Below are 27,297 nucleotides of genomic sequence, written 5' to 3' on the forward strand. Positions count from 1 at the left end.
GTTGTTGTTTTTGTTTGTTTGTTTTTTGTGCGCTTAGCCTAATTGATTTCAGCAAGATTTTAGGCCATATAGCCTTATAAATACCATTATTATTATTATTATTATTATTATTATCAGTATTACTTATATCTTTATTTATTTATCTATTATTTATTATTTATTCAAGTTTTATTTTATCTTATTTTAAATTTTATTTTCTTCTTCTTCTTCTTCATTTTTTCTCTTTTTTTTACTCCGCCCCCCCCCCCCCTTTTTTTTTTCTCTCAAGGCCTGACTAAGCGCGTTGGGTTACGCTGCTGGTCAGGCATCTGCTTGGCAGATGTGGTGTAGCGTATATGGATTTGACCGAACGCAGTGACGCCTCCTTGAGCTACTGATACTGATCAGTGACGGAATATTGGAACGTGTGACTGAGCGTGCATATATATGTGCATATACTGATATGTGTGTGTGGGGAGGGGAAGGGGGGCGAAAGAGGGGGACTACGGTGTCGGGTGGGGGGGGATATGGGCTTATGTGTGTGCTTGAATAAGTAAGTGTGTGTGTGCGTGTGTCCGTGTGTGCCGTTTGTGTGTGAATGTGCCGTGGAAGCTGCGATACGTAGCCAAAAAATGTGTGTGAAGGAGGGGGAGCTTATTTGCTTATTTATCATCATTATCAGTTGTCTTTTCAGTTATCTTGTTTTTATCTATTTATTTATTTTATTATTATTATTATTATTATTATTATTATTATTATTATCATCATCATCATTATCACCATTATTGTTATTATTATCATTATTATTATTATCATTATTAACTTTTTCTCTTTTTTTCTCAAGGCCTGACTAAGCGCACTGGGTTACGTGCTGCTGGTCAGGCATCTGTCGGCTTGGCAGATCCGATGTGGCCGTGTAGCATATATGGATTTGTCCGAACGCAGTGACGCCTCCTTGAGCTACTCAGTGCATGATACTGATACTGATATTGTTGGCTGGTGCTTGGGCCGGGACGTGAGGCTAGGCCGGAGCAGAATCACATCGCCGTAGTAACAATCGTGTCATTATTATCAACATAAACTTAGGTGTGTTGGCCTGATAAGGCCTTTTGCCCGCTTGAAATGGGGAAGAAAAAGAGAGTCCCCACACAACTTGAGCATTTTAATTAACACACTTATTGAGCGGCGAACACTGAATGCTTATCAGGTTCATATCTTCTTCTTCTTCTTCCGTCTTCAGCGTCCGTGGGCTGCAACTCCCACGGCGGCGTTCACTCGTACTAGTATACACGTGTGGGCCTTTACGTCAGTGTATGAGCGTTTTTACCCCGCCATGTAGGCAGCCATACTCCGCTTTCGTTCGGTGGTGTGCATGCTAGCTGGGTATGTACTTGTTTCCATAACCCACCGAACTCTGTGACATGGAATATAGGATCTTTAACGTGTGTATTTGATCTTTTGCTTGCGTACACACACTGGCACGAAGGGGGTTCAGTTCTCAGGCACTAGCAGGTCTGCACATATGTTGAACTGGGAGATCGGCGGAAAAATCTCCACCCTTTACCCACCAGGCGCCGTCAGTCACCGAGATTCGAATCCGGGACCTTCAGATTGAAAGTACAACGCTTTAACCATCGGCTATTGCGCCCGTCGTCAGTTCATATGTTTCTCATTATTGAAATCTTTTTCAGTATATAGATATGTACATATACTCATAATTGTGTGTGTGTGTGTGTGTGTGTGTGTGTGTGTGTGTGTGTGTGTGTGTGTGTGTGTGTGTGTGTGTGTGTGTGTGTGTGTGTAAAACAAATTCCTTTTTTTCCGAAGGTAGTCCGTAGATAAGTACTTGTGTGCTTTTTTACATCTATGCAATCACCTTTGAACGATGGTCTACACTGACTACACCGGATACTAAATATAACAGAATAAGCACAGACTTTTAAAGACAGGCGTAGGAAAACTGGCACACACACACACACACACACACACACACACACACACACACACACACACACACACACACATGTATGTATGTATGTATAGATAGATATAGATATATCATCAAATAAAAATAGTTTTGCAAATATGATTTTACCTTCATATCACAGAGTACTCTTAAGGAAAGGAAGTATGCTTGATATATATGTATATCTGATAAAAAAAAAAAAAGTACTGAACAAGCTATATGTTGTCGCATGTGGAAGAGAGAGACAGAGACAGACAGATACAGGGTAGAGAGAGAGAGACAGAGAGACAGAGAGACACAGAGAGACAGAGAGAGAGCGAGCTCGCGAGCTCGCAATGTAAGAAATTGATTACAGTTAATACATAATCAATTTGGATATAATAATAATAATAATAATAATAATAATAATAATAATAATAAGCCACTCATCATCATCATCATCATCATCAAACAACAATCAACAATTAAAAAACCCCAAAACAAAACAACAACAAATAACAACAATAACAACAACAAATAAAAACAACAACAACAACAGCAACAAAAACAATAATAAAAAGCAACAGCAACAACAATGATGGATATAACTTTGAGCAGACTATCCAGTAATCTGCTCTGGGTGCAGATCTTATAGATAACATTTAATCAAGGAAAAATGAAATAGAAGTGACATGCATTAAATTAGGAAAAAAGACAGATGGACACTCAGACATACACAGAGACTTCGACTGGCCGATGACTCTGTCGTGGTTCATGCATGCAGGGTATTTTCGTGTCTCCATAACCCACCGAACACTGACATGGGTTACAGGATCTTTAACGTGCATATTTGATTTTCTGCGTGCGTATACACTCGAAGGGGGTTCAGGCACTAGCAGGTCTGCACATATGTTGACCTGGGAGATCGCCGTCCGAAAAATCTCCACCCTTTACCCACCAGGCGCCGTTACGGTGATTCAAGACATAGACAGACACACATACACACACAGACAGAGGCAGACAGACAGACAGACACACACACACACACACGCGTACGTGGTACCATTTCGTCCACCCCCACCCCCACACGCAAGAAAAAATATAGTAAAGAAAGAGAAATGCAGAAACCATTGCGGAAAATAAAGAACCACAACCCGGGACACTGCACAGCTGAACATTCCCCCCTCTCCCCCTCCCCCACCCCCCGCCTTATTTTTAAGAATGTTTTTAAAGTCAGTTGGATTGAAGGAGAAAAAGAAAGTGAGTTTCAGAAAAAGAAAAAGAAACGAAATGGTGTGCGCATGCGCATGGGAGATGTATGTTATTCTTTACATCCGGGGGTTCTCCACCAACAGGAAGCGCAGATAAGGAGGATAATCGGCGAAAGTCAAGATGGGGTGCCAGCCTTACTTTCAGGACTAAAAATATCAGGGAGGCGACAAGTGGACACGTTTGGACGTTATGGCTTTTTTAGTGATGTCGATGAAACCGCAAAAAAGAACTGATTTCAGCTTTCCACAATATATTTAGTTAAAAACTGTCGCAATTTCGAGGAGCTGTGTGTTTCACACCAAAGGCTCAGTATCGGCTTATGTTGGAAACGATTGTTTCTCATCTTTGCTCTGTTGTGTGATTATTACGAGATACTGCTTGTTTTGAAATCATGAGCAGGAGACGGAGCAATGTGCAGCAGTATTCTGCTGAAGATCAAGCGCTGACGGCAATCTCAAATGAGGTGAGATTCTTGGTCAACTTCATGAACATAACATGATATCACTTGTCTAGGTCTTGAAATAGGGAATGATGGATTTAAAAACTATGGCAGCAATCGTCTGCCTCCTCCTCTCTCTCTGTGTCTCTATGTGTCTGTCTGTCTGTCTGTCTATCTGTCTCTCTTTCTGTGTCTTTAACTCATCAGGTCATTGTGAAGTCCTTTTCATCAAAGAGGACAAGGAGTGGTATGTGTGGGTGGGCTGCTTGTATGTGTGTGCGTGCGCGCGGGTGTGTGTGTGTGTGTGTGTGTGTGTGTGTGTTGTTGTTGTTTTAGGTGGTTTTGTTTTGAGATTTCTATCATGGATAAGTTATTAGTTTTATGACTTAATAACTGAAGTACACTTCTTTGACCACTGAGTCATCACCATGTTTCAGACTGGCAAAAAGTGACATACACTACAGATACTCAATGCATCATAGTAATAGTATACACACAGTATACATCATTGCAATTTGCGTGCATATATTAAAGTACATAATATGTGTATATCTGTATGTGTTTGTGCATGTGCACACTCACACACAAACACCCACTCACACCCACAGATGATTATTGTTATTAATATTAATGCCATAGCAATTGAAACATTGATTTATTTCTTTTTCTCAATTTTGAACAAACATTGGATTTCGATTTTTGTCAAGGTAGGTAGGTCCATTCATCCATTAATGTTTGTTATGATGAAGAAATTCATGTAGTAATGGACGGAGTATCCTTCATTAGAAAAAAAACCCAAACCACTTACAGTTTGGATTTTTTTAAAAACTCGATATTATATATATATATATTAAATTAAATTTTTATTTTTTTTTAATAAATAAAAATAAAATGAATGCAGTAAAAGTACAGAAGAGGTTAGAACATTGGTCATGTTTGGGTGTTGTTGTTTTTTTTTATATCTGAAAATGGATGATTGATGAATGTTTTTTTTCATCTCACTTACCCTTTCACTCACCCTTTCTATGTTCAGTCCCATTCTTCAGTCCATTTGTTCTGACATAGATTTATTTTTTAAGAGTACACACAGATTTGTTTTTTATGAGTTCAGTTTTGCGAGTGTTCGTGTATTTGTATTACACAAAATGCATTATTACAGTTCATGTCATACAAAAAGATAGAAGTTTAGAGCACACCAAACATATACTGATATAGCATTTGTAAAATTGTAAGCCACTGTATTTGTGCTTAAAAAACACATCGCTGATCAGAAACATGCAATGTGTTTTCAATAACTGAGTTAGAGAGTAATCTTTGAGCTTTTCTGTGCATTATGGCTATTATCATCACATGTTATCATAATCAGTCTATATCAGTGGATATGGTTATAAATTGTACTAAATATTCAAATTTATTTTTTTAGTGTTTAGCATACTTTATCTTTTCTTTATCAACAAGTGTGTGTGTGTGTGTGTGTCTGTGTGTCTGTGTGTCTGTGTCTGTGTGTGTGTGCTGTTATATACTGTGGCACATAAAGTTGTGCATGTGTTTATATATATTTGCATATATGCAATCATTTCTAAATGTATATCAGCATGATTGAAATTGGTTATAAGATTTGCCATGCTAAATTTTAGGTCACCACCATAAGATAATCATAATGTAGGGTCTGGTTGAGGAAAAAAGAAATGGATGCATGTACATGTATGCATCCCATACTGTGCTAAGAAACTCTCCAGTGAATTTAAGGGAAATGTAAATTTTATCAAAATATAATTATGTATGGTCATAATTATAGCAGCTTAACTGGCCTGCTACTCTATGTAAGGTTTGGGTTGGGTCAAGGGGTTCAGGGGGAGGGAGAGGGTGTGGAAGGGACTTACGGTCCAGTTTGACTGAGAGAGGGTAGAGCCCTCTTCTTTGTATTCCAGCATACATATTGATCTGTCAGTGAGTATACTATAAATCATATTAATGATGATTTATAATGACACGAATACAATGTATTATGAGACAACTTTGTCAGAAAATCAGAAAATTTTTGGTCACTCTTCCACACTTTGGTTCATTATTAGACCATCCTTGAATCATTGTGCACAAAGTACACTGACAGCACTATTAACTAGATTGTATACAATTACTAGTTTTACTATAAAATGGGTGTGTTGGCTGAATGGTTAGAGCGCTGGATTCTGGCCGGAGTTTCCTGAGTTTGATCCCGAGTCTCGGTGCACTTTGTTGGTTAAGGGTGGAGATTTTTCCTGATATCCCAGGTCAGCGCATGTCGTGTGTGTGTGTGTGTGTGTGTGTGTGTGTGTGTGTGTGTGTGCTTGCTCATGATTGAACTGAAGGTTTGAAGCCTGACTGAATGACACTAGGTACAGGAAACGAATGATGAACACACCAAGGTAGCTCTCAGTTGGCTCTACCAGGGTAGGCAGTCTGTAGTGCAATATAAGTATCCATATCATCATCATCATTGCTTCATAGAAAGTCATTTTCTTTTTGTCAGAGGCATCATTCTTTTGGTTTGTTAGACCGTTTTTGTGTTTAACGGAGGATTGTGGGTAAGTTAGGTAAAATTTGATATTTAACACACGGTCATTCTTTGGCTCAGAGACAGTTCTTGTATGAAACTTGTATGCTTGGTGGTGGTCTACAACATTTGGTTTGATCACACTCTTAGTCAGTAGTCTTATTCTTTGGTTTATGAAGCTGTTCTGGACATTTTTTCCTAGAGTTTCTCCGAATCAATAATCAATTAGAATTAAAAAAAAAAAAAGTTTCACTTTTTTCTCCCTGATATTCTTGCTGACCTGATGGTTGATGCTATTTTAACGAGTGTAGCCTGGATCAGTTCAAAGTGCTGCAGTTGCATAACATGAGAGTGGGGACAAGATTTGTGCCTCCTAGTTAGTCTTTATTTTTAATTGCTTTTACAATTATAGTCTTTGAATCTAACATCAGCAGTTTACTAAGGGAGTAAGATTATAAGTTTCATAAAACTGGAAGGCAAGCCAAGTAGAAGCATTAAAAGTAGTACCTACTCATTTTTTTAAATCTGGAGGCATATGGCTGTTGTTGAGTAAAAAGATGTTCTCACTGAGGTCATGAGGTCAGATGAATGATTGACCATCTTGTAAGCTGAAGAGCCACAGCTGAGTATAAGGAAGCGAGAACTTGTGTGCCCCTATGATCTGTGGTGTGGGTGCCTTCAGATCTTTCCTGCCTTGTCAGGCATGTGTCATGCACCTGTCTAGTAAGGCAGGGAGAGAAGCATTAATTTTCATTGGGGGCTGACAGGCAGGACAGATTACCTGTTGGGCTGTGTTGTGTGTGGAGCTCAGGACAGAACGCTGGGTACAGGAAGTAGGAAGGGGTAGTTGCTAGTTTGTTAAATGTGCTTTGACCATGTAATATTGTTATGCTTTGGAGTTACTGAATATAAGATAAACACTTACAGTTTGTTCTTTTCTTTTTTTTAACTTATATTCAAACTATTAAAGGTAGTAAATAATCTGAATCTGGGTAGGAAGTAAAAAAACTACCTGTACAATTTCTCCAAGTACAACCGATACTACTTTCACTGCTGCCACTGCTACTCTGAACACACACACAAACTTTGTTGCAGTAGTCACTTCAGATGAACAAGTAGACAAGAGGCTCCTGCAACCCTTCTTCAACACATCTCCCAAAAAACAAAGAAAGAAAAAAATAGCAACAACAAAATACACATGCAATAATTCTGTCTCGAAGAAAAAAGATGAAATGATTACCAACCTGAAAGAATGTGATAACCACCTATTTATCATTTTATAATACAAGTTTGTGATGATGCGTAAAGATTAAGATAAGTAACATTAAACTGAAAACATTGATAATAGTAACCAGATTCTTATTTGTATGCTAGAATATAAGATAAAAGTTTTGAATTAAACTTACCGCTGTAGTTTAAACTTGATGAGTACTATATCATATGTGTCATAATCATATTAGTAAACTTTCCTTGATGAACATCGTGCCTGACTCCTCACCAGTGTCATTCACCCAATGCTGGTGCTTACAGTTTTGTAGCTGGTGAATGTATCTTTAAGCTATATTTAGATTTAAGGGTCATGAAAATGTCCTGTGTGCCTCACTGGTTGTAAAACTTGAATGCTGACACAAGAGCTTGAAAAGTGGAAGACTTTTCCTGCTTGTAAAGAAAGCAGTCAGAAGAATACCTTTTGAAATTATACGTCCTGGACAATTAGTGAATTACACTGAAGTAAAGACAGTTAAGTGTTGAGTTTGATTTTAGACAAAAATCTGAAGAAAAAAAATTACAAGGAAAACGTTCGATGTGTTGATCTCCAGTCCTGAAAATTCGTTTTGAGCAATGGACTGCGCTGGCAGTGGATTAATCATGTGGACAATAAGGGATTGGACAGAAGTAAGTGATAATATTTTACTTGTTTTGTTAAAACCTTATATTTGACAATCAGTGACTTGTTTCCTCAGGTTTGATATAATTATATGGTATTTTGTGTTTGAGTTTATTAAATAGAACATTTGAAATTTTGCTTGTGAACATTTGGCAGTACAATTTCTCTGTGCTACTGTACTTTATCAACAGATGACACCAAATCAGTATGGTATGCTGCTACTTTATATTATAATTGGAACCATTTTTAATTAGTCATCTTTCACTTTTCAGTATCCATTAATTAAACTGTTGATACTATTCCTTAAGTTAAATTGATGTTAATTTGTACTAGTATTGTAGTGGGGATATATGTTAATATATTTAATTTATTTGTGTGGTTTAAGAGTGAGCCAAGGAAACATTTGTCTGTCCCAAACTCGAAGTCTGACTTTGTGAAGTTATTGTATGTCATTTTGTTTTAATGGAAAGAGGTTTGATTATTTATTGCCCCACTTCCTTCTCTTCTTTCATTTGAATAGTCTTATGGTATGTTGACATCTTTAAAGTTATGTGAGTGCACATTATTCTCATGTTTTCCGGCCAAGAGTTGTGAATGCTTTTGTGTGTGTCACTGTGTGTGATTGATATTACTGATGCATTGATAATCTTCAGCATTTTCCTATATTCTTCTCTTTAGATTGATATACTTGTCATGGCAACAAATTCACTTAAAAAATCCTTAAGACTATTACTATCAGTGTACTGAATGATGAATAACTGTTGCGGTATATCTTACAGAGTACAATAAATAACTGCAGGAGCAGTGTATACCTTGTACAGGTGAATCCATGCTGTGTACATGATATTGTACAGTAGACTGTAGGTTGGGAAAGATGAAAGGTGAGAGCCCAGAATAAAAGCATGCTTTGCCCTTTTCCTTTTGGAGGCTATGGGGGGTTGTCTTCTTCCAAGTTCAATGCTTGCAGCTGACACTGTCTCTCCCCCACCATCACCCCCTGACAGCAGCCACCCATTGTATGTTGATGGAAGGGGTGCATGCTGCTGAAGAGAGGGTCTAAAAATAGTTGCGACAATGGTGTGAATGTTTGTGCAGACTGAGAATGATCTGATGGCTGGCAGTGGCAGTCAGAAGATAGACAGACACTGAGTCTTTGCCTCGTGCACATGTATAGCTTGCAGAGCATTGTGACATCTGCATGCAACTTGGTTTCCCTGACTGTTTGAGAGTGGTGAACGGATGGGTTGTTGGTTTTGGCTGGGTGGAGTGCAGTGGGCCAGGTGGGATGGGGGAGCAGGGAGGGGAGGGGAGGGTAGGAGTCAGAGAGAAGGGTAAAAAGGATACAAGGAGTTAAGCCAAAGGATTTTCCATGCTCTTTCAACTGAGCTTTGTTGTAATGCATTGCACATCACTTTAGGTGTATTTCATTTTTGTAAAGGATGTGTGAGTCATAATTTTATGAGGAAAGTTGAACTTGAAATAGAAACAAAGAAAGTAGAACACACACACACACACACACACACACACACACACACACACACACACACACACACTCTCTCTCTCTCTCTCTCTCATTTGCTCTCTCTCACTCATATTAACACATACACAGTGACACTCTTTCTCACTGACTTGCACACTGTACACCCACAGACACACACCAGGACACACAGACACACACAGCATATGCACACATGCACACAGACACAGATAACACACAGGATATACAATATACACTGACATTTACTGAGGTAACTTGTACTGCTCAATCTTCTCTCTTCCCAAGCTATAGGTATTGTAACTAATAATTTTGCAATTATGTGTAGGAAGGTGGCAGAATGGTTAAGATGCTTATCTGCCAATGCAGTGTGTAGGTTCGATTTCTGGTCTCCCTTTTCTCCCAAGTTTGACTGGAAAATTAAACTGAGCATCTGTGCATTCAGATAAGATGAAAAAACCAAGGTCTTCAGTGCAGCATGCACTTTGTGCACTGTAAAAGAACCCATGGCAACAAAAGTGTTCTCTTTTGGCAAAATTCTGTAGAAGAAATCCACTCAGATAGGTTCACAAATAGGCGCATGCACTTAAGGCCTGACTGATCATGTTGAGTTATGATGCTGGTCAGGCATCTGCCTAGCAGGTGTGGTGTAGTGTATTATGGTTTTGCCTGATGTCTCCTTTAGAAAACTAAAACTGAAAGTATTCCTGCATCAACACTGTCCACTTCATCTTTCAAAGGATTTTTTTGAAGTTATGAATAAGCCATTCATCTACATTGCATCCCCACCCCACCTTCAATGGTTGGGAATGTGGTGTGGCAATAACATTGTTTATATATATATATATACACACACACACATACATATATGTGTATATATATATATATATATATATTAAAAAAAAATTAAGAATGAAAAAGATCATGTTTAACCAAATATATTTTGCTTCTCAAAATTGAGTTCATCTACTCCCCATTCCCAAATTCAGAATGAGAAATGTATACAGGTGAAAATTAGCATTTTACCCATATTGGTAACATCATGATATCCAGTATTATGATAGACAGGCTGCAGGTCTCATAGCTTTGGCAATTTAACAGATTAATTTAATTGTGTGTGCTTATGACTGAAAAATGAATAATTTTGTCACACTCAATGACCCAAACTTTTTTTATGCTAAGACCACCAAACCAAAATGTAATTAAAAAAAAAAAAAGAAAAAAAAAAGAAAAGAAAAAGGTTAACACTGCTGAACTTTCCTGTGGTGAAACAATAACAAATTTATAGGTTTTGTCTCTTCTGTAAAATCTTTAATTTAAACACAAAAGTGAAACAGCAAGTGATAGCATGAACTTTAACAAGAATATTGACACTGAAAATTACAGTGATCAACAAACACTGAAACAGTAACAGATGGAATTATAAAGGATTGTATTTTAGTCACAACAGAATTCTCTGCATCAAATTTGGGCAGCTATCCTGGAGAGAGTTGATTGATCACTATATCCGGCCCCGGCCCCATTTTTTTCTGTCTACAGGTGTAAATGATATTATAATGTATGATATTTGTTATAACTTCCAATATTGATTTTTCTGCAGAATGCTTCCTGGGACAGTTCTGTTGTTGCCATGGGTTGTTTTGCATGCACTAGATCATTAGGTGCATGCTGCACATGGGAACTCTTTAGAAAGATTACTGATTAGCATACTCAGCCCTCTCTCAGTCTAATGCAGCAGGCAATAAAAAAACATAATCCTTGCCAGAATCGAACCTTGGAAATGGGAAATTTGATTCCTAGCTGTGCACTCTTCCAGGAGACCACCGCTCCACTTTTTAAGTTTGATCACTATTCAGTATAGATTAAAGATCATAAGATGATTATTTCTGAAAAACAAACAAACAACAACAACTGTATCAACAAGAATATTGACATTGTGTTGATTGATATTTAAATCAACAAATAGTCAAACGTGCAAAGTAAATGACTTGTCATGATACTTAAATCCATTATGACATAAGAGTAATTATTGTATGGTTTGGGGTTTGAGGTAAAAAACACCACTTGAATCACAACAATTAGTATTGTGTTTAGGTGTCTTTCTTGACATCAGAAAAGGTTCAAGTCATCAAGATGTTCTAAAAATGACAAGCAGAAAGACTGAAGACTATGGTATGTGTTCCAGGCTGAAAGCCGACTGGCTGCCAAGCGAGCAGCTCGAGCAGAAGCCAGAGAAATTCGTACAAAGGAGATTGAACGTCGACAAAAAGAAGTGAGTTTTTACTTTTACTTTTCCAGTATATATCACTGTCTGCTTGTTTGTGTACAAATTCTATAACTTATCCCCCTTAATCACTTGTATGTGAAGCTGTCATGTGTGTGTGTGTGTGTGTTTTAGGGAGTGTATACTGTACATTGTGTGTGTGTGTTTGTGTGAGTTTATTCTTGTGATGCACAGTGTGTGAATGTTGATGATTGTGCAAGACCTTGAACAATAGCGTAGTACCAGAGAGAGAATTTATAGTGGATAGATCAAGATTATGTGTAGCTATAAATCAGAAAAAAACCCCAGTAGCAACATGTTCCTTGGCAGCGAAAAGTAAGGGACCAGCAGAAAGCTGAGGCTGTGGGACAGTCATCTGGACTGATGGGATGCTTTGCATACATGTGGTACAAATATCCTTTCAGATTGTTGACCAGAAAAGAACAAAACTCTTCACATGCTTATCTTCTTCTCTCTCTTCCATTCCTTATCGTATTGTCCAAACAGCAGTAAACCTTGTTCTGTAAGTATGACTTCAGTAATACTGTACAATTGTGAATTACATATAGAGATATGTGAAAACACCTCATGTAAAGTGGAATATGCAAATTGCTATGTTGTCAAATAGATAAGGATAAGTGATAAGTAAAACGTTATTGACAAATTAAAAGAACAGCCTGACTGAAACTGTAGGTAGTTGTTTTTATGTCAACTGCTTCCAGCTTACTGAAAAGAAGCTTTGCCTTTCATTGTTTCAGTGTTTGACATTATTTTATTTCATGCATGTACATACAATGATTCATGCATAGTATACAAATACACACATGCGCACATACACACACATATGCATACATGCACACACACACACACACTCACACACACTGGTGTGCATGCACACACACACACACACACACACACACACACACACACACACACACACACACACAAACTGTACCTTTGTGTGCTTGAGATAATGATCACTGATTGTGATTATTACCATGGTGCCAGAGGTCTTGAGGGAGCAGTTGATGCATTGTTGAGATCCTTTTTTTGATTTTGAATGTGTGTGTTTCAGGCTGAGGAGAACGAGAAGCTAAACAATGACAATGGGATAACTCGGGTGAGTTGTTTCATTATTGTCAGGTGATATAAGGGTGGAGTAGAATGAACAGACAAAGTGTGTAATGCATATGGATGTTGATATATTGTTTATTTCATTGGCTATTATCATTTGTGTTATGATAGTGATAGCTAGATTTATCATAATGAAAGTTTAAAGTTGGATGTTAGAAATGTTCTTTGGAGAAAATAAAATTGACTTAAAAGGTTGCATGGTAACTTGTTTTTTCACCATAGGTTGTGAAGCGCTTTTTTAACATGGACTTGAGTGAGAATAGGTGGAGGCATTGTGTCATCAATGATTTCTCAGTTGTTTGGCATTTTTGCTGTGTTAAATTTAATGCATAGTTTAAACAAATATACAACTGATAGTTTTTCTTTCCTTTTTTTTTTTTTTGGTCCGCATTTTATGGTTGATAGGGAATGGAAGAGGGTGAGATAAGTGCTTTGATAGTGAAGATTTGGGGGAGATATTGAATTCAGGTGCATAAAAATATTTTCATAAAAAGGCAAGATTCATCCCTTTTTTTTAGATTTACCCTGTTGTATGATAGTTTGTTTATTTTCCATCATTTTATCATTTATTTTTTGTAACTTCACTTATTCATTTATTGAATCGTTCAGAAAAAAAAACCCACCCACTCTCTGTACATTTGTCTAGATAATAATAATTGTAAAACTTTTGAATCTGCTTGCAGTCTGTACGAAAGCCTTTGATGGCAGCAACCCCATCAGGGTCTGTGATCGACAGTGATGAGTCGAGTGAGGGGACGATAGACAGCACGTCGAGCAGGGCACGAGAGCTCAAATCAGAGCTGAAGGCTCTGGAGGAAAAATACAAAGCTGCCATGGTGACCAGTGCCCAGCTGGACAACGAGAGACAGTCGCTGGTGTACCAGGTGGAACTTCTTAAGGACCAGTTAGAGGAGCAGACCGAATCACACACAGAACTGCAGCGAGAATTCAAGGACAAAAATAGGGTAATTTTGGTTGATCTCTGTTTTGTGAGTGGGGAGAGGAAGTATATAGGGTAATTTGTTGCCCTCTGTTGTGAGTGGTGAGAGGAAGTGTATAGGATAATTTGTTGCCCTCAATTGTGAGTGGTGGGAGGGAGTGTATAGGATAATTTGATGCCCTCTGTTGTGAGGGGTGAGAGGAAGTGTATAGGATAATTTGTTGCCTCTGTTGTGAGTGGTGGGAGGGATTGTATAGGATAATTTGTTGCCCTCTGTTGTGAGTGGTGAGAGGAAGTGTATAGGATAATTTGTTGCCCTCTGTTGTGAGTGGTGAGAGGAAGTGTATAGGATAATTTGTTGCCTCTGTTGTGAGTGGTGGGAGGGAGTGTATAGGATTATTTGTTGCCCTCTGTTGTGAGTGGGGAGAGGGAGTGTATAGGATAATTTGTTGCCCTCTGTTGTGAGTGGGGAGAGGGAGTGTATAGGGTAATTTGTTGCCCTCTGTTGTGAGTGGGGAGAGGAAGTGAAAAGGGTCATTTGTTGTCTTGTGGGGAGGGGCAGTATGTAGGGTAATTTGTTGTCTCTGTTATGAGTGGGAAGAGGTAGTGTATAAGATAATTTGTTGCCTCTGTGAGTGGGGAGAGGGATTATTTAGGGTCATTTGGTGACCTCACTTGTGAGTGGAGAGAGGGAGTTCATAGGGTATTTTTGCTGCCCTCTGTGGTGAGTAGGTAGAGGGTGTGAATAGGGGAATTTTGTTGGCCCTGCTGTGAGTGGGGAGAGATTATGTATGGTAATTTGCCTCCTGTTGTGATTTGGGAGAGGGAGTGCTGAGGGTAATTGTTACCCTTGTTGTGAGTGGGGAGAGGGAGTGATTAGGGTAATTTGTTGCCCATTTTGTGTGTGGAGAGAGGGATTATGTGAGTAATTAGTAACCCTCTGTTGTGAGTGGGGAGAGGGAGTGTATTGGGTAATTGTTGTCTGTTGTGGGGAGAGGCAGTATGTGGTATGTACGGTAATTTGTTGTCTCTGTTATGAGTGGGAAGAGTACAAGATAATTAGTTGCCTTCTGCTGTTAAAGAAGAGAGGAGTTGAAAAGGGTAATTGTTTGCCTCTGTTGTGAGTGTGGAGAGGGAATGTATCTTTGGGTAATTGGTTGCCTCAGTTGTGAGTGTGGAGAGGGAATGTTTCTTCAGGTATTTGGTTGCCTGTGTTGTGAGTGTGGGGAGGGGTGTGTAGGGTCATTGGTTTCCTCTGTTGTGAGTGTGGAGAGGGGTGTCTAGGGTCATTGGTTGCCTCTGTTGTGAGTGGGCAGAGGGTGTGTAGGGTCATTGGTTGCCTCTGTTGTGAGTGTGGAGAGGGGTGTGTAGGGTAATTGGTTGCCTCTGTTGTGAGTGGGGAGAGGGATGTTTAGAGTAATTGGTTGCCTCTGTTGTGAGTGGGGAGAGGGGTGTGTAGAGTAATTGGTTGCCTCTGTTGTGAGTGTGGAGAGGGGTGTGTAGAGTAATTGGTTGCCTCTGTTGTGAGTGGGGAGAGGCTGTGTAGAGTAACTGGTTGCCTCTGTTGTGAGTGGGGAGAGGATGTGTAGAGTAACTGGTTGCCTCTGTTGTGAGTGGGGAGAGGGGTGTGTAGGGTAATTGGTTGCCTCTGTTGTGAGTGGGGAGGGGAAATGTGAAATTTGGGGAAGAGAAGGATACTGAGTTAAAAGAAAGAAATGAGGATATGACTGCAGTTTTGCTTAGTATTGTCATTGTAATTGCAAGATCATGTCAGGTTTGAATAATTGTTTCTGATAGATCATAGAGTTCACAGACATTTGAAAAACATATTTTTGTTTTATTTTGCTTCTGTGTATTCAGGATATAAAAATTATTGACCTATCTCTTTGTTGGGTCTTCCTCACTTTTTGTCTTTTTAGCAAGATGATTGAATGTTGAACATCTAATGATCTGTTAATTGATTTTTTCTTCAGTAAAACAATTTCAGCATTAAAGTATTGAAAGTGGTCATGGATAGTTGGAAAGAGAGATGATTTAATGCTGCTAAATTATTTATATTTATTCCATCTTTGTTGTACAGATTTCGTCACATTTGTCAACAAGCTGAGTCATTGTTTGTTTACCACCCTGTTTAAAGCCTCATTTTTTGTGTTAAGAGTTGATGTTTGTTGTGAACAGGATTGTGAACTGACGAAGAGGGAGCTACAAGCTGCCCAGCTGGAGTTGAAAGGCCTCAGGGAACAGAACGACTATAAAGACAGATTGATATCAGTAAGTGAATGCTTTCAGGTCAGAGGTGTGAGTTACAGTGAGTTTTTCATTCTGCAGAGTGATTATAAAGAAGGGGTAATGTTGGTCTGAATGTCTTAATGTTACAGGGTCAGAGAAGAGATTGACAGCAAGTTGTACAGCCAGCAGAATGAATATGAAGATGAGGTATTATCAGTGGGTGTTGCTACTGGTTGGTCTGATCTGTTTTGCTCAGTCCATATGGAATGAATATAAAGGAAAGTTTTGATTGTTGAGTCTGCCATTGGGTCTGAGACACAAGTCATGGTGTTTTGTATAGCTAAAAAAATATTGCTTGTAAAATTTGTCTTGAATTGAAAGAAGAGGCTCATATAAAAATAGAAAGATGAAGACTTTGTCTGCTAGTGCTAGGAATTTGATTTATCTTTGGACCCATCACTTATTATCATTTTTTTTTTTTTTACCATGCAGTTCCCTTCAAGGGGGAACACAGCCATGGTGTCTCCTATCCTGAAGGCAACTATTGTTCACAGTGTAGTCTGGACAAACATGTTTGAGTTCTGAGTCCCATTGTCAGCAAGTGGAGCAAGGGCAGTGATAGGTTGTGGCCATTAAGAATATGTAAGTTGTTGTGGTAAATGGCTGAAGACAGTGAAGACAACTCGAGTGCTTGACTGGTTAGGGAGACTAACTGGAATCTCCTTTCCCAGGAAGTCATCAGAAGATATAGAACACTGCTGAGGTGTTCGTGAAGTAAACTGATTTTCATCTTTAAGATGTGAGGGTGCACACCATAGGGTGATGCTGAGCCTTGGCTGTTTGGTGAAGCATTTTCTCTCGCTCATGTTAATTTGTTTGATTTTGAAGTTACGTGTTTCTCCTTCAACTTGTTTGCGTTAAATTGTGTACATATTCTTACAAGATAGTACTTTCTGCTGTATATGCATAGATAAATCTACCTTCTCTACATCCCATCTCACTCAGTTTCAGATCCACACTGTTCCTGTTCTCCCAGAACACACCACAACTGGCTGCTGCTCTTTCTATGTCTCTGGACCTTTCAATTGGAACAATCTCCCTCTTTCACTTCCTCACGTCTCTGCACTCAGCTTTTGCAAGTCTGGCCTTGAAACCTACCTCTTTCTTAATAGCTCACCTCCCTCTTTCTGTCCATAGTTATTCTATTTATTTGTTTATTTCTCATTCGAGTTTTGACTTTTAAAGGTTCTCTGCCTCCACCTCAGTGTTAACTGAAGTATTCATTGAACACATTCAATTAATAAATTTTTGATTGATTTGCATTTATGTGAGTACACATTTGTGTGAATAATTTATTGACAGACATGTTTTTTTCATTGTGATTGCACAGGAAAGTGGCATGGTAATAGTAGCTGCAGAAGATGGTGAGCTGACATTAGAACGGAGCAGTGAATCCCCATCTTCCAATGGTCCCATAGGCACTGGAGGTCTGCTCTTATCAGCAGAGTCATTGGAACTCCTCAACAAGAGTGAAGGTTCCCTAGGTATGTAGAAATATATATGATTTGATGTCCAACATGGTGCTTGTTTTCGTCATCTTTCTTGATAATCGTGAGTCAAATGATCCTGAAATTAGTATCGTTTGAATGATTATGATTCAGAATCAGAATCAGAATCAGATTTAATGTCAGTTAAACTTTAACAAGGTTTTATAAGACATGCATGCACAGTCACATATACCACACACAAAAAGTCATTTCACAATAAATGATAAAATGAATAAAAAATATGCGACAATAACTGAGTGACAAATTTAGTGCTTTGTGTCTGTAATTTGTTCAGAAGGGCTTGTTTGCACTTGGACACTTCCATTTGAAATGTTTTTCTCTTGTATGTATTGGAAGGGCATGAGGATTTATTGTTATTATTGTGTATGTATTTTCTCAAACTATATTGAATGGAAACTGTTATGATAATGAATGGTAATCACTACTGTATGAATTAAAGTGTCGGTGTGTGCATGCATCATGTGTGCACATGTTCCAGTGTGTGTAGATGTGGATTTACCACAGACTGTCAAACTGATTTTGATGTGACAAAAACTGCTTGATGCAGACTTGAAGCTTACTAATGGTGACCAGCAGTTTTTACTTTGGAGTTTATTTATTGTCATGTGAGTTAAAAACAAAAACCCTGGGACTCTGTTCATTGTTTTTTTCAAACATTTTCATGTAATTGAGGGGACATTTATTTTTAACTCTTCGGACTTTCTTGTTCTTTTACACGATAAGATGTCTATTTTAGGGAATATCAGAGCACCAGTTTAAAAAGGATTTATTTTGGCATATTGAATTATATCTTTTCTTTTTTTCAGATGATAAAGTGAAAGCTCTAGCAGAAGAAAGGAAGAAATTGATTGATGAGGTAAGCTATGTATCTGCTGTGCCACAGAAAAGACAAAATTTATTGATGATTTATATCATCATTTTCAAGAGAGACAAAGAGACTGTGGTGTGCATTTTGATGAATTGTGTTGGAAACACAAGTTTTATTATTGTAGTATGGAAAGTAATGGTCAGAACATTTTGCATAGAATTGTCTTACAAGCATTATTGTTTCCCAATGAAGGAAAATTAAATGTTTGCAAAATCAAGAAATGTCAGCAAGACAGTAGAAAAAAAAGAAAAAGATTACCAGTGTTGTGCATGCAGCGGTTGAACAGAACTTTGGGAACACATGATCCAGTTTGTGTGAAATATTTGTGAAATTTTCTTTAGATTAACCTTCTCCCCCTGCCCCAGATGAAATAGTTTTCTCATGGAGTATTATTTTCTGTGTGATGAAATATTGTTTGAAAATACCAGATTAGGGTATCTGCTCTCAGAATTGGACGTGAAAAATAGTGTTAATATCCCATTTCACTTGTGATTGGTCAGACTGGGCATTGCCATTCTGTTTGTTTCAGCTTTCTTGTTTGCATATTTTTGTTCCTTTTTTTTTTCAGTGTTTTTGGGTTTTTTTTTTGTTTTACTTTTTTTTTTTTGTTGTCTTCTTTTTCTTCGCTGTTGTGAACCTCTTGTCATTTGTTTACAGATCAAACGGTTAGAAGGTTTGTTAAATGATAAACAGTCCGAAGAGACAAATGACAGTTCCGAGTTGCCACAGGTCAACGGACCAGAAATGCAGTTATATGAAGTCCAGAGTGAGTAAACCAGCAGACAGTTACATTCATTGTTGTCATGTTGTTTCCATTGATAGAATTATTGATTGATCTTGTGTTAACAGTGCGTCAAATGATGATTGCGCTGGCATTGTGTCAGGTACTATTAATTCTGGTGTGCGAGTCCAATTGTGCAACTGATCTGTTGTGAGTGGCCGATTTGTATGTGAAGTCTGATATTTCCCTGTTCTGTGTACCATCTTGTACATGTGACTCAGACAAAATATTTTACCACACTTGACAGCAGTTCATTCACTCAGTTTAGGTCTTGTGTTGAAACACATTTGCTCACACCTCACACAGTTCAGGCATCAGTGTTGGTGACTGCTAGCAAACATTGTTTCGTAGCACTCCACCACTTCTGAACATATTTAGGACATACACTTGATATTCAGTGTCTCTCCATTTTCATCATCTTGATGAGGGTTCATTGGATTTTCTGCTTTCGTGGGCTGCAGTTTCCACATTCAGTCTTACCAACAAATGGGTTTAACATTGACCAATTTTAACCTGCCACATAGACAGGGTTATGCTTACTAGTTATGTACATGCTTTCATAACCTTCAAAATACTGACATGGATTATGGGATCATTGATATGCATAACTTAATCTTCTGCATGTCTGTACTCACAAAGTAATAAACATACTGGCAGGTCAGCACCTACGTTGACATGGGAGACTGGAAAAATCTCCATAATTAATCCACCAGTCATCGATATTGAGATCGGACTCAGGACCTTTGGATTCAAAATCCATCACTGAAATATTTGGCTGTTGCCTGTCAAGTGGGTTGTGTGGAATGGTATATGAATTCTGTACTGATGCTTGAGATTCAGTATTTCTCCATTATCTTGCCAAAGATGACATGGAATGTTTATGACTGTGCAGCCAGACTTAGAGACCCTTTGCATCTTATCAGATTGTTATGCAGCTTGTCATTTATTTTAATTATATTAAAAAAATTTTTATTAAGGAGAAGGGCAAAAGGGAGGATGCTGTGTGCTTTATGGTGATTCAAGGAAAGAGGAAGGGAGAGAATTGCATATATACAAAAGAATCACCAGAGGAGAAAGATAATTTCCAAAATCAGTTTCATTTGCCAGCAAAGGAGCATCCACATTGTGCCTCTTTGAATGATTATGTTCACAATGAGAGTGTTCCTGTGTTCCATTATGAAAATCTGACTAACTGTTATAGTGTATGTAATTGAAAGGAAACTTTTTTTCAAAAAGAAAAATTGTGGTGTTTGCAGGGGAAGCCAGTAAACAAATCCATGATTACAAGTTCAAACTTCAGAAAGCAGAACAAGACATAGCTACATTAGAGGGAATGGTAAGTAAAAAATAAGTAGTCATTTACCACTTTGTCACTTTGTTTTAGCTGAAAGTAGGACTGCCTTTTGATTTTTTTAATGAAAACTAGAGTGTGTGTTGTGTTGATGCACTTGTATGTGTGCACAAATAAGAGTACATATGTTAACATACAACCAAAAACTGGTCAGTATTATAGAAGTAATATGGCATCATGATACTTGGTTTAATATTCTTTGAAATGGGGAGTGAAAAAATATCCAATAATCCTTGTTGTATCAGCATAGACTGTTAGAAATAATAATGGTATAAACGTATAACAACTAGAGCACTTTATAAAGTTATTACTTATTATCTGCAATACGTTTTCGCTAAAAATATTGATATTATCATTTAAGCATGTGAAACGTTTAGGCAATGATTTCTGCACCACATCATGGTGCATTCTGATATGCTACCCTGATTCCTTGAAATTCATTTCTGCACTAATAATGTGTACAAATGTGTGGCTGGTTGAAATTTTTTTTTTTTTTTTGTTTTTTTGTCAATTGTAAATATGTATTTCATGTTTAAGAGAATGCTTTTGTTTATAAAAGAAAATCAACAACACCAAATAGATGAACAGTTAAGCAGAAATTCAGCTGACATAAAAGAAAATTAAAAGTATCACATTAGTGATGATGAAATTTACTCACGAAAGTAGTAAGAATGAGCAAGTGATTGACCCCACCTTCATAAAACTGGTCTCAAGAGAACTAAGATACCCATTTTTTCATGCTGACATGGCTTTGGTTTATGAGACCAGTAAAACAGAGTAGGCTGACTGATGTAATGATCATTAATTCATGTGAAAAGAAAATCAATGTTTCAGGTAACTCGTTTGGAAACTCAAGTGAAACGCTACAAAGCAGACGCCGAGAGAGCAGAGAGTGTGGAAGATGAGCTCAAACAGGAAAAGAGAAAACTACAAAGAGAGGTAAGTGAGATCTCATGGAACTGATACAGTATGTGACACAAATGCAGTTTTAAATTCCTTCAACCAGAAGGTTGAATAATTCTAACTAGAAACTGGAAGCACCTTTTCAACAGGAAAAAAGACACTGGCAGGTCATCTCACAAATCTTATTGTAAGATTTATTTTTAAGAGGTGTTGTCACCTTGCTGGCATGATGCTGGTGGACATATCGAAGCAAACTTCTGTGAAAAGCAACCAGTATCACTGATAGTGGTCAGAGCCCACATGCCGTTGTTGACAACATCAGAAACTTGCCATAAACACTTTGTACCCCATCAGTGCAGCTGCACTGCAATCTTATGGACCAGCCCTACAACCGTTTTGTGCACTGTCAAAGCTGTGCTTCATACACAAATTGTACTCATCAGAAACACACTCAGTCCCATTGAAAACTCTGGTGGACAACATAAGAGGCTAAAGCTGTCAAGCTAAAAGCACTGAGTGAAAATGTAACTGATTGAGAAAGCTGAACATGCCCACTGCAGCGTGTAAACATCCAACCTCAAAGGGAAGCAACAGTACACGAGGTACAAAGTGTAAAATAGGATTTAATTACACATACTTAACCATGACCCACTAGTGCAGACTCCGGAAGGGGTCTGATTCCTGTCCTGTGCAAACTACTACCCACCTATGCTGAGAAAACAAAAGTAGCTACGGCTGATAACCTCCCAAAGTAGGTTACCTCCCCTGTGCATCCCTGACTAGTGCCCTCTTTTTCCGGCAGCCATCTTGACTCCTGCTTCTGTGCTCTGCATACGGCTAGGTAAGTATGTTACTTAAATGTTATTTTAGGAAGAAAATTTCCTATTTGGATGACCCATCTAAAAACAAAGGTATGATGGTTAGCTGAAGAAAGCAGGTGATTGTGATTGGTTGAACAGTTCCTCACAAAAAAGAATAACCGAAATAGGTAACACTTGTGTACATATGTATTTGTTTTCTACTGTTACTTTCTCATTGAAACAGATTTTTCTGTGTGAAATTCTGTCTGCTTTTTTCAGAGACACCTCATTATTATAATGCAGCTCCACCCTCACATTTCTTTCATTCTTTTTTTTTCTGTCCTCCTGTGTCTGCTTCCGATTACAGGCCAGAACAAGGTCTCACCGTGGGTTTTAAGGCTAATTGCAATGCAGAAATGATGAAATCATGTTTACACAACATGGAAGGGTTGTCCCCTTTGTCATGCAGGTTGCTTCCCCCCCGCACCCCCTGGCCCCCATACCCTCCCAACTCCTTATCCCCCTGACCCCACCACTCTCTTGCCCCCACCCTTTTAAGTTGGTGGGTTTAATTATTTATAGCCTGTTCACAAAAGTTGGTGAGGAGGAACAGTTTTGCATCTGACAGCTTGAAAGTTTGCCAATCTCTTATGTGTGACCTTACACACTGAACATGAATTCTGGTTTAGCAGTATTTAATCTTTTCCACTTAATTTTGCTTATGAATGTAAAAATGATGAGAAAAAAGTGGGAAGAATTGTTTACTGTTATGTATGCGTGGGGTGTGGAATACAACAAAATTAATGTGCTTGACCAAAGTCTCTCACAACCTCATTTCATGTGTGTATTGTAAGCATTGTTTTCTCTCTCACACACCACACATACTCTTCAAGTCTCAAGTGCAAAATGAGACCACTTCAAAGTTGGTACTGTTTGCCAATCTAATTGATTTCTTTTTTTTTCACAAACAAAACAAAACATGGATGGATGTCACATACTAATTTTTCAGTCCTCATCAAATCTTAATAACATGTATTTTTATAGGTTAATAATGAACAGTTTATAATCATACACTCTGCAACAAGATTCACTTATCAAACACCATCACTCCTTCAATCAAAATAGAATCTCAAAAATAACCTTCTCTTGAGCAGCTTCTTTACCAAGTTCACATCCACCAAAAAAAAGGAAATATATATATATATATATCTTCAACAAAAACTAATTTTTTCATTCCCATTCTTACCGTCTAAAAGACATATTCCCAGCTCCACTATCAAATTCCATGTCCACATCAACTTATTTCTTCTTTCACCCTCAACACCTCTCACACCATACTCATTAGGGATTATTTCATCACTTTGCCTAATCAGCCAACACACACAATTAATTTTAATGTCCTCCGCTTCGGAACTTTGCAGGTAATTATGAAGTCTGTCTTTTCATATTTTAATGCCCTCTGCAATATAGGTAATTTTACAAGGCTTTCATATCTTAATGCCCTCTGCAGTACAGATAAGTTTCAATGCTTTCTTTACACATTTTTTAGTGCCCTCTAAAAAGCAGATAATTTTACAAGGCTTTCATATTGTATTTTAATGCCCTCAGCAGTGAAGGTAAGTTTAAAGGCTTTGTTATTTCTCACTGCCCTCTTCATGACGAAGAATGAAGGTGGATGTAAGGCAGGAATTCGCACATCAGTGTTTCCATCTCGCCAGTGGCACAACCATCAAGGATTAAGCCTATTCAAGGCTCTCCACTGAAAACATATTTACAACCATAAGTTTCCCACGAACTGGAAATAAACTATCTTCACGAGACTGGGGACTGAACTCTTGGATCCCTAAAATAATTCCTCTATACACCTCAGGTGTAGAACAACTCTAAAACACCAGTACAAACAAAAAGAATCCACCTTCGTCACATTTACAAACCAGAAAAAAATCAAACCACCAACCTTTGTTCAGTTTATTTTGTAGTATTACATTAGTTCAGAGAGTAAAAACGAAAAAGAAAAATATCCCAACAGTCTGTTTTCTGTTATTTCATAGTGTTACACTTAGTTTAGAGTAAGTCTGGTTTTGTTGTTATTATTATTATTGATACTTATTTATGTCATGCCTGTCCTCGGTCAGAGATCAAGCTCTGAGCGTATGCTTACAAACACAGGCACTTTGCACAGTAGGTTGCCTGCCTGGGTAGAGCTAGGTAAATGAGAGTTGCCATTATTTGGTGCTCATTATTTGTTTCCTGTGTCATTCATTCAGGCTTCAGTCAGGCATGAATGTGCAAACACACACACACACACACACACACACACACACACACACACACACACACACACAGGCTCTATTCACACACATATTAGAGTGGATTTTACCGCAGAATTTATTGTTGCAGCTTCGGGAGGCCCAGACCCAGATGGAAGAGCTGCAGAACCAGAACAAACACCTCACAATAAGGTTAGACCGCATCAAACAGTCCCGCACCGCCTTGGGCATCCAGTGATCTCTCTTACCTTGCCTTTGTGGAAACCAGCCTTTGGATTGATTGAAAACCTCCTCCTCCTTGCGTTCTTTCACACCTCTTTCCGTCTGGCCTGACAGTGAGAACTGGGAAGCAAGCCCACCACACTGCTGGACTTCAACAAATGATGCACAACATGACATGGAAGGGGGAGGGGGAGAAGACCCTGCCGGAAAGGGATGACAGACAGTTGAGTGAAGGACTGAATGGCGTAGCCTTCGTGACCGAACTTCAAAAATATACAAGAGTGACAAAGAACGTTGAAGCACCTGTGTTCAACTTTTCTGTAGATGGTTCATGACACTTATTGATGTGTTTTTTGGGTTGTTTTTTTTTCTTTTTCTTTTTTTTTTTTTTTTTTTTTTGTTGTTGACAAATTCCAATACCTTTGTTGTACGCATGATTCCCTTGCACTTCCAAAAAAAGAAGTTAAAAAAAAGAAAAAAAAAGAAAGAATCCTTGCCACCCCTGCTACTCCCTTCCTTTTCACCTCCATGTCCTTTTCTGCAAAAGGTTTTGTGTTTGTGTAAATATCTAAAGATACTTTCATTGAAAAGTGTCGGGCCATGAAGAATGCAGTCAGATGTGAAAGTGACTGAGCGTCTGTTGCTTTATTTGGATAACTGTATACCAAGAAGCCAATGGTAGTGGTTTTGATCATGGTGGAGGGGTGGGGGTGATGTGTGAAAGATAGCGTAACTCTGTTTTGGGGCGTGTGTGTGCATTCATGAATGTATGTGTGTGTATGAAAGTATGAGAGAGGGAGAGGGAGTGAATTAGCTAAAGATTAATGAAATTGTATTAAATGCTTAATGGTAGCTTTGTATGTTGTTATTTTATTTTATTTTTTGTCTTTTTTTTTTTTTTTAAGGCGCTGCTTTGTTGTGATTGGCTCGTTGCTTTTTTGCCTCACTTTCCCTTTTTTCTTTTTTTTCTTTTTTTTTTTTTTACTGTTGTTTTAGTTTTGAACTCATGTTTATTGTTTACCTGTAATGTTTGCCAGAACTTTTTACCTTTCAAATACCCGGAGATGTTCGTGATCTTGAAAAAAAAACACCTGCTCTGGAAGGCAGACTGTAAGGGGGCACAGTGTACGTTTGCATGGTTGTGATACTGATTGTGTTCTTTGAAAAATAGGATCCGACAACATATTAAAACCATTGGTACAATTGATGATGGTGCTCTTAGTTGGCTTGTTTTTGTAGTTAGTGGTGGTCACTAGATTATAGCATATGGACGTGCGTGTGAGTGTGGATTTGTGTGTGTGTGTGTGTTTTCTATTATATTTTTTTCCTTTTCAAATGCTTCCATGTGAATATTTGTAAGTTCAGCGTATTTTGTGGACAGTGGTAGTGAGTGTGTGTGTGTGTGTGTGTGTGTGTGTGTGTGTGTGTGCGCGTGTGTGAACCAAGATAGCAGCTACCACTGGTTGGGCAGTTTGGTTGTGCTTTGCTGACAAGGGCATTGACTCCAATCTACAGACTTACTGAGAAGTGTCTGGATAGAAATGTCTGCATATCCAGTCTTCAATAAATCTTCCTTTCTTGTAGATACATGTACATCAATTTTCAATGAACATTATATTTGAAAAAAAAAAAGCTGCAGTGAGTATTTTGAATTCTTCAAATTAATACAGTTCTGTGTTCAAATTCGTCACTAGATAAGCAGATTGTGAATATGATCATAACATACTTTGAACTTGTAGTATTGAAGTTAAAAGACTTGTGTACTCTTCAAAAGTGTTTTAAGAGGCAAAATTATGGCTTGTGGGAGTAAATTTTGGAAGTTATTGGTGGTTTTGGTAGATAACTGTAAATGTCGCCTATAGAATATGGCCCCACTTCATGTTCCCTGATGGCGATAGAGAGATGATTAGTAAATTAAATCTAATATACATACATACATACACATATATAAGTATAAATATATGTATGTTTGTATGTGTGTGTGTGTTTGCTTTAACTCGAGTAAATGTCACAATCAGGAATGAAAATTGCCGTTGTGTAGCAAAAATCAAAACAGACAGTATTGGTGAGATAAAAGCACTGCATTCTTACCATCAATTCTTCCATTTCTCTTTATTGACCCTTTCAGAGAGGGGAAAACACAGGGCTTTGGATTCTGAAATTTGGTTTCTAGTAGGTTGTTGTCTATGAATTATTCTGACTTCAAATTTCTTCAAATTTCCTGAGCAACTTGTGAGTGTTCAGATTTCCTGAGGAACATTGCAGCTGTCTATAATTTTTCTTAGACACAGCTGACAGAGGATATATTGTGAAACTGAAGTGGATCACCACAGCATTGTCATTACAGTGTCAAGATTGATTTGGAATTGAATTGTCTCCTAATTATGTCTTTTGAGGACATAGCCATTGAAGGA

The 27,297-nt window shown here is 38.1% G+C and overlaps 1 protein-coding gene across 1 annotated transcript; it reads left to right on the forward strand.

Annotated features, from left to right (window-relative positions):
* The first annotated feature begins 3,292 nt into the window (after positions 1-3,292).
* LOC143274651 (leucine-rich repeat flightless-interacting protein 2-like) lies at positions 3,293-26,090 on the forward strand. Its single transcript, XM_076578526.1, has 11 exons — positions 3,293-3,659; positions 11,740-11,826; positions 12,893-12,937; positions 13,635-13,916; positions 16,070-16,162; positions 17,511-17,664; positions 18,495-18,544; positions 19,214-19,322; positions 20,594-20,673; positions 21,523-21,627; positions 24,792-26,090. The coding sequence occupies exons 1-11, from the start codon at positions 3,588-3,590 to the stop codon at positions 24,897-24,899; spliced, it is 1,185 nt and encodes a 394-aa protein (XP_076434641.1). The 5' UTR covers positions 3,293-3,587; the 3' UTR covers positions 24,900-26,090.
* Positions 26,091-27,297: the final 1,207 nt, after the last annotated feature.

The sequence above is a fragment of the Babylonia areolata genome, chromosome 2 (assembly GCF_041734735.1).
Source record: "Babylonia areolata isolate BAREFJ2019XMU chromosome 2, ASM4173473v1, whole genome shotgun sequence".
Classification (NCBI taxonomy): domain Eukaryota; kingdom Metazoa; phylum Mollusca; class Gastropoda; order Neogastropoda; family Buccinidae; genus Babylonia; species Babylonia areolata.

Bases quoted from the DNA above. Each gene is read 5' to 3' on its own strand.
- LOC143274651 (XM_076578526.1), top strand. From the start codon at position 3,588: ATGAGCAGGAGACGGAGCAATGTGCAGCAGTATTCTGCTGAAGATCAA. The intron at 11,827-12,892 runs GTGAGTTTTTAC...TGTGTGTTTCAG, and splicing joins TTGAACGTCGACAAAAAGAA to GCTGAGGAGAACGAGAAGCT. The intron at 16,163-17,510 runs GTAAGTGAATGC...GTGATTGCACAG, and splicing joins ATAAAGACAGATTGATATCA to GAAAGTGGCATGGTAATAGT.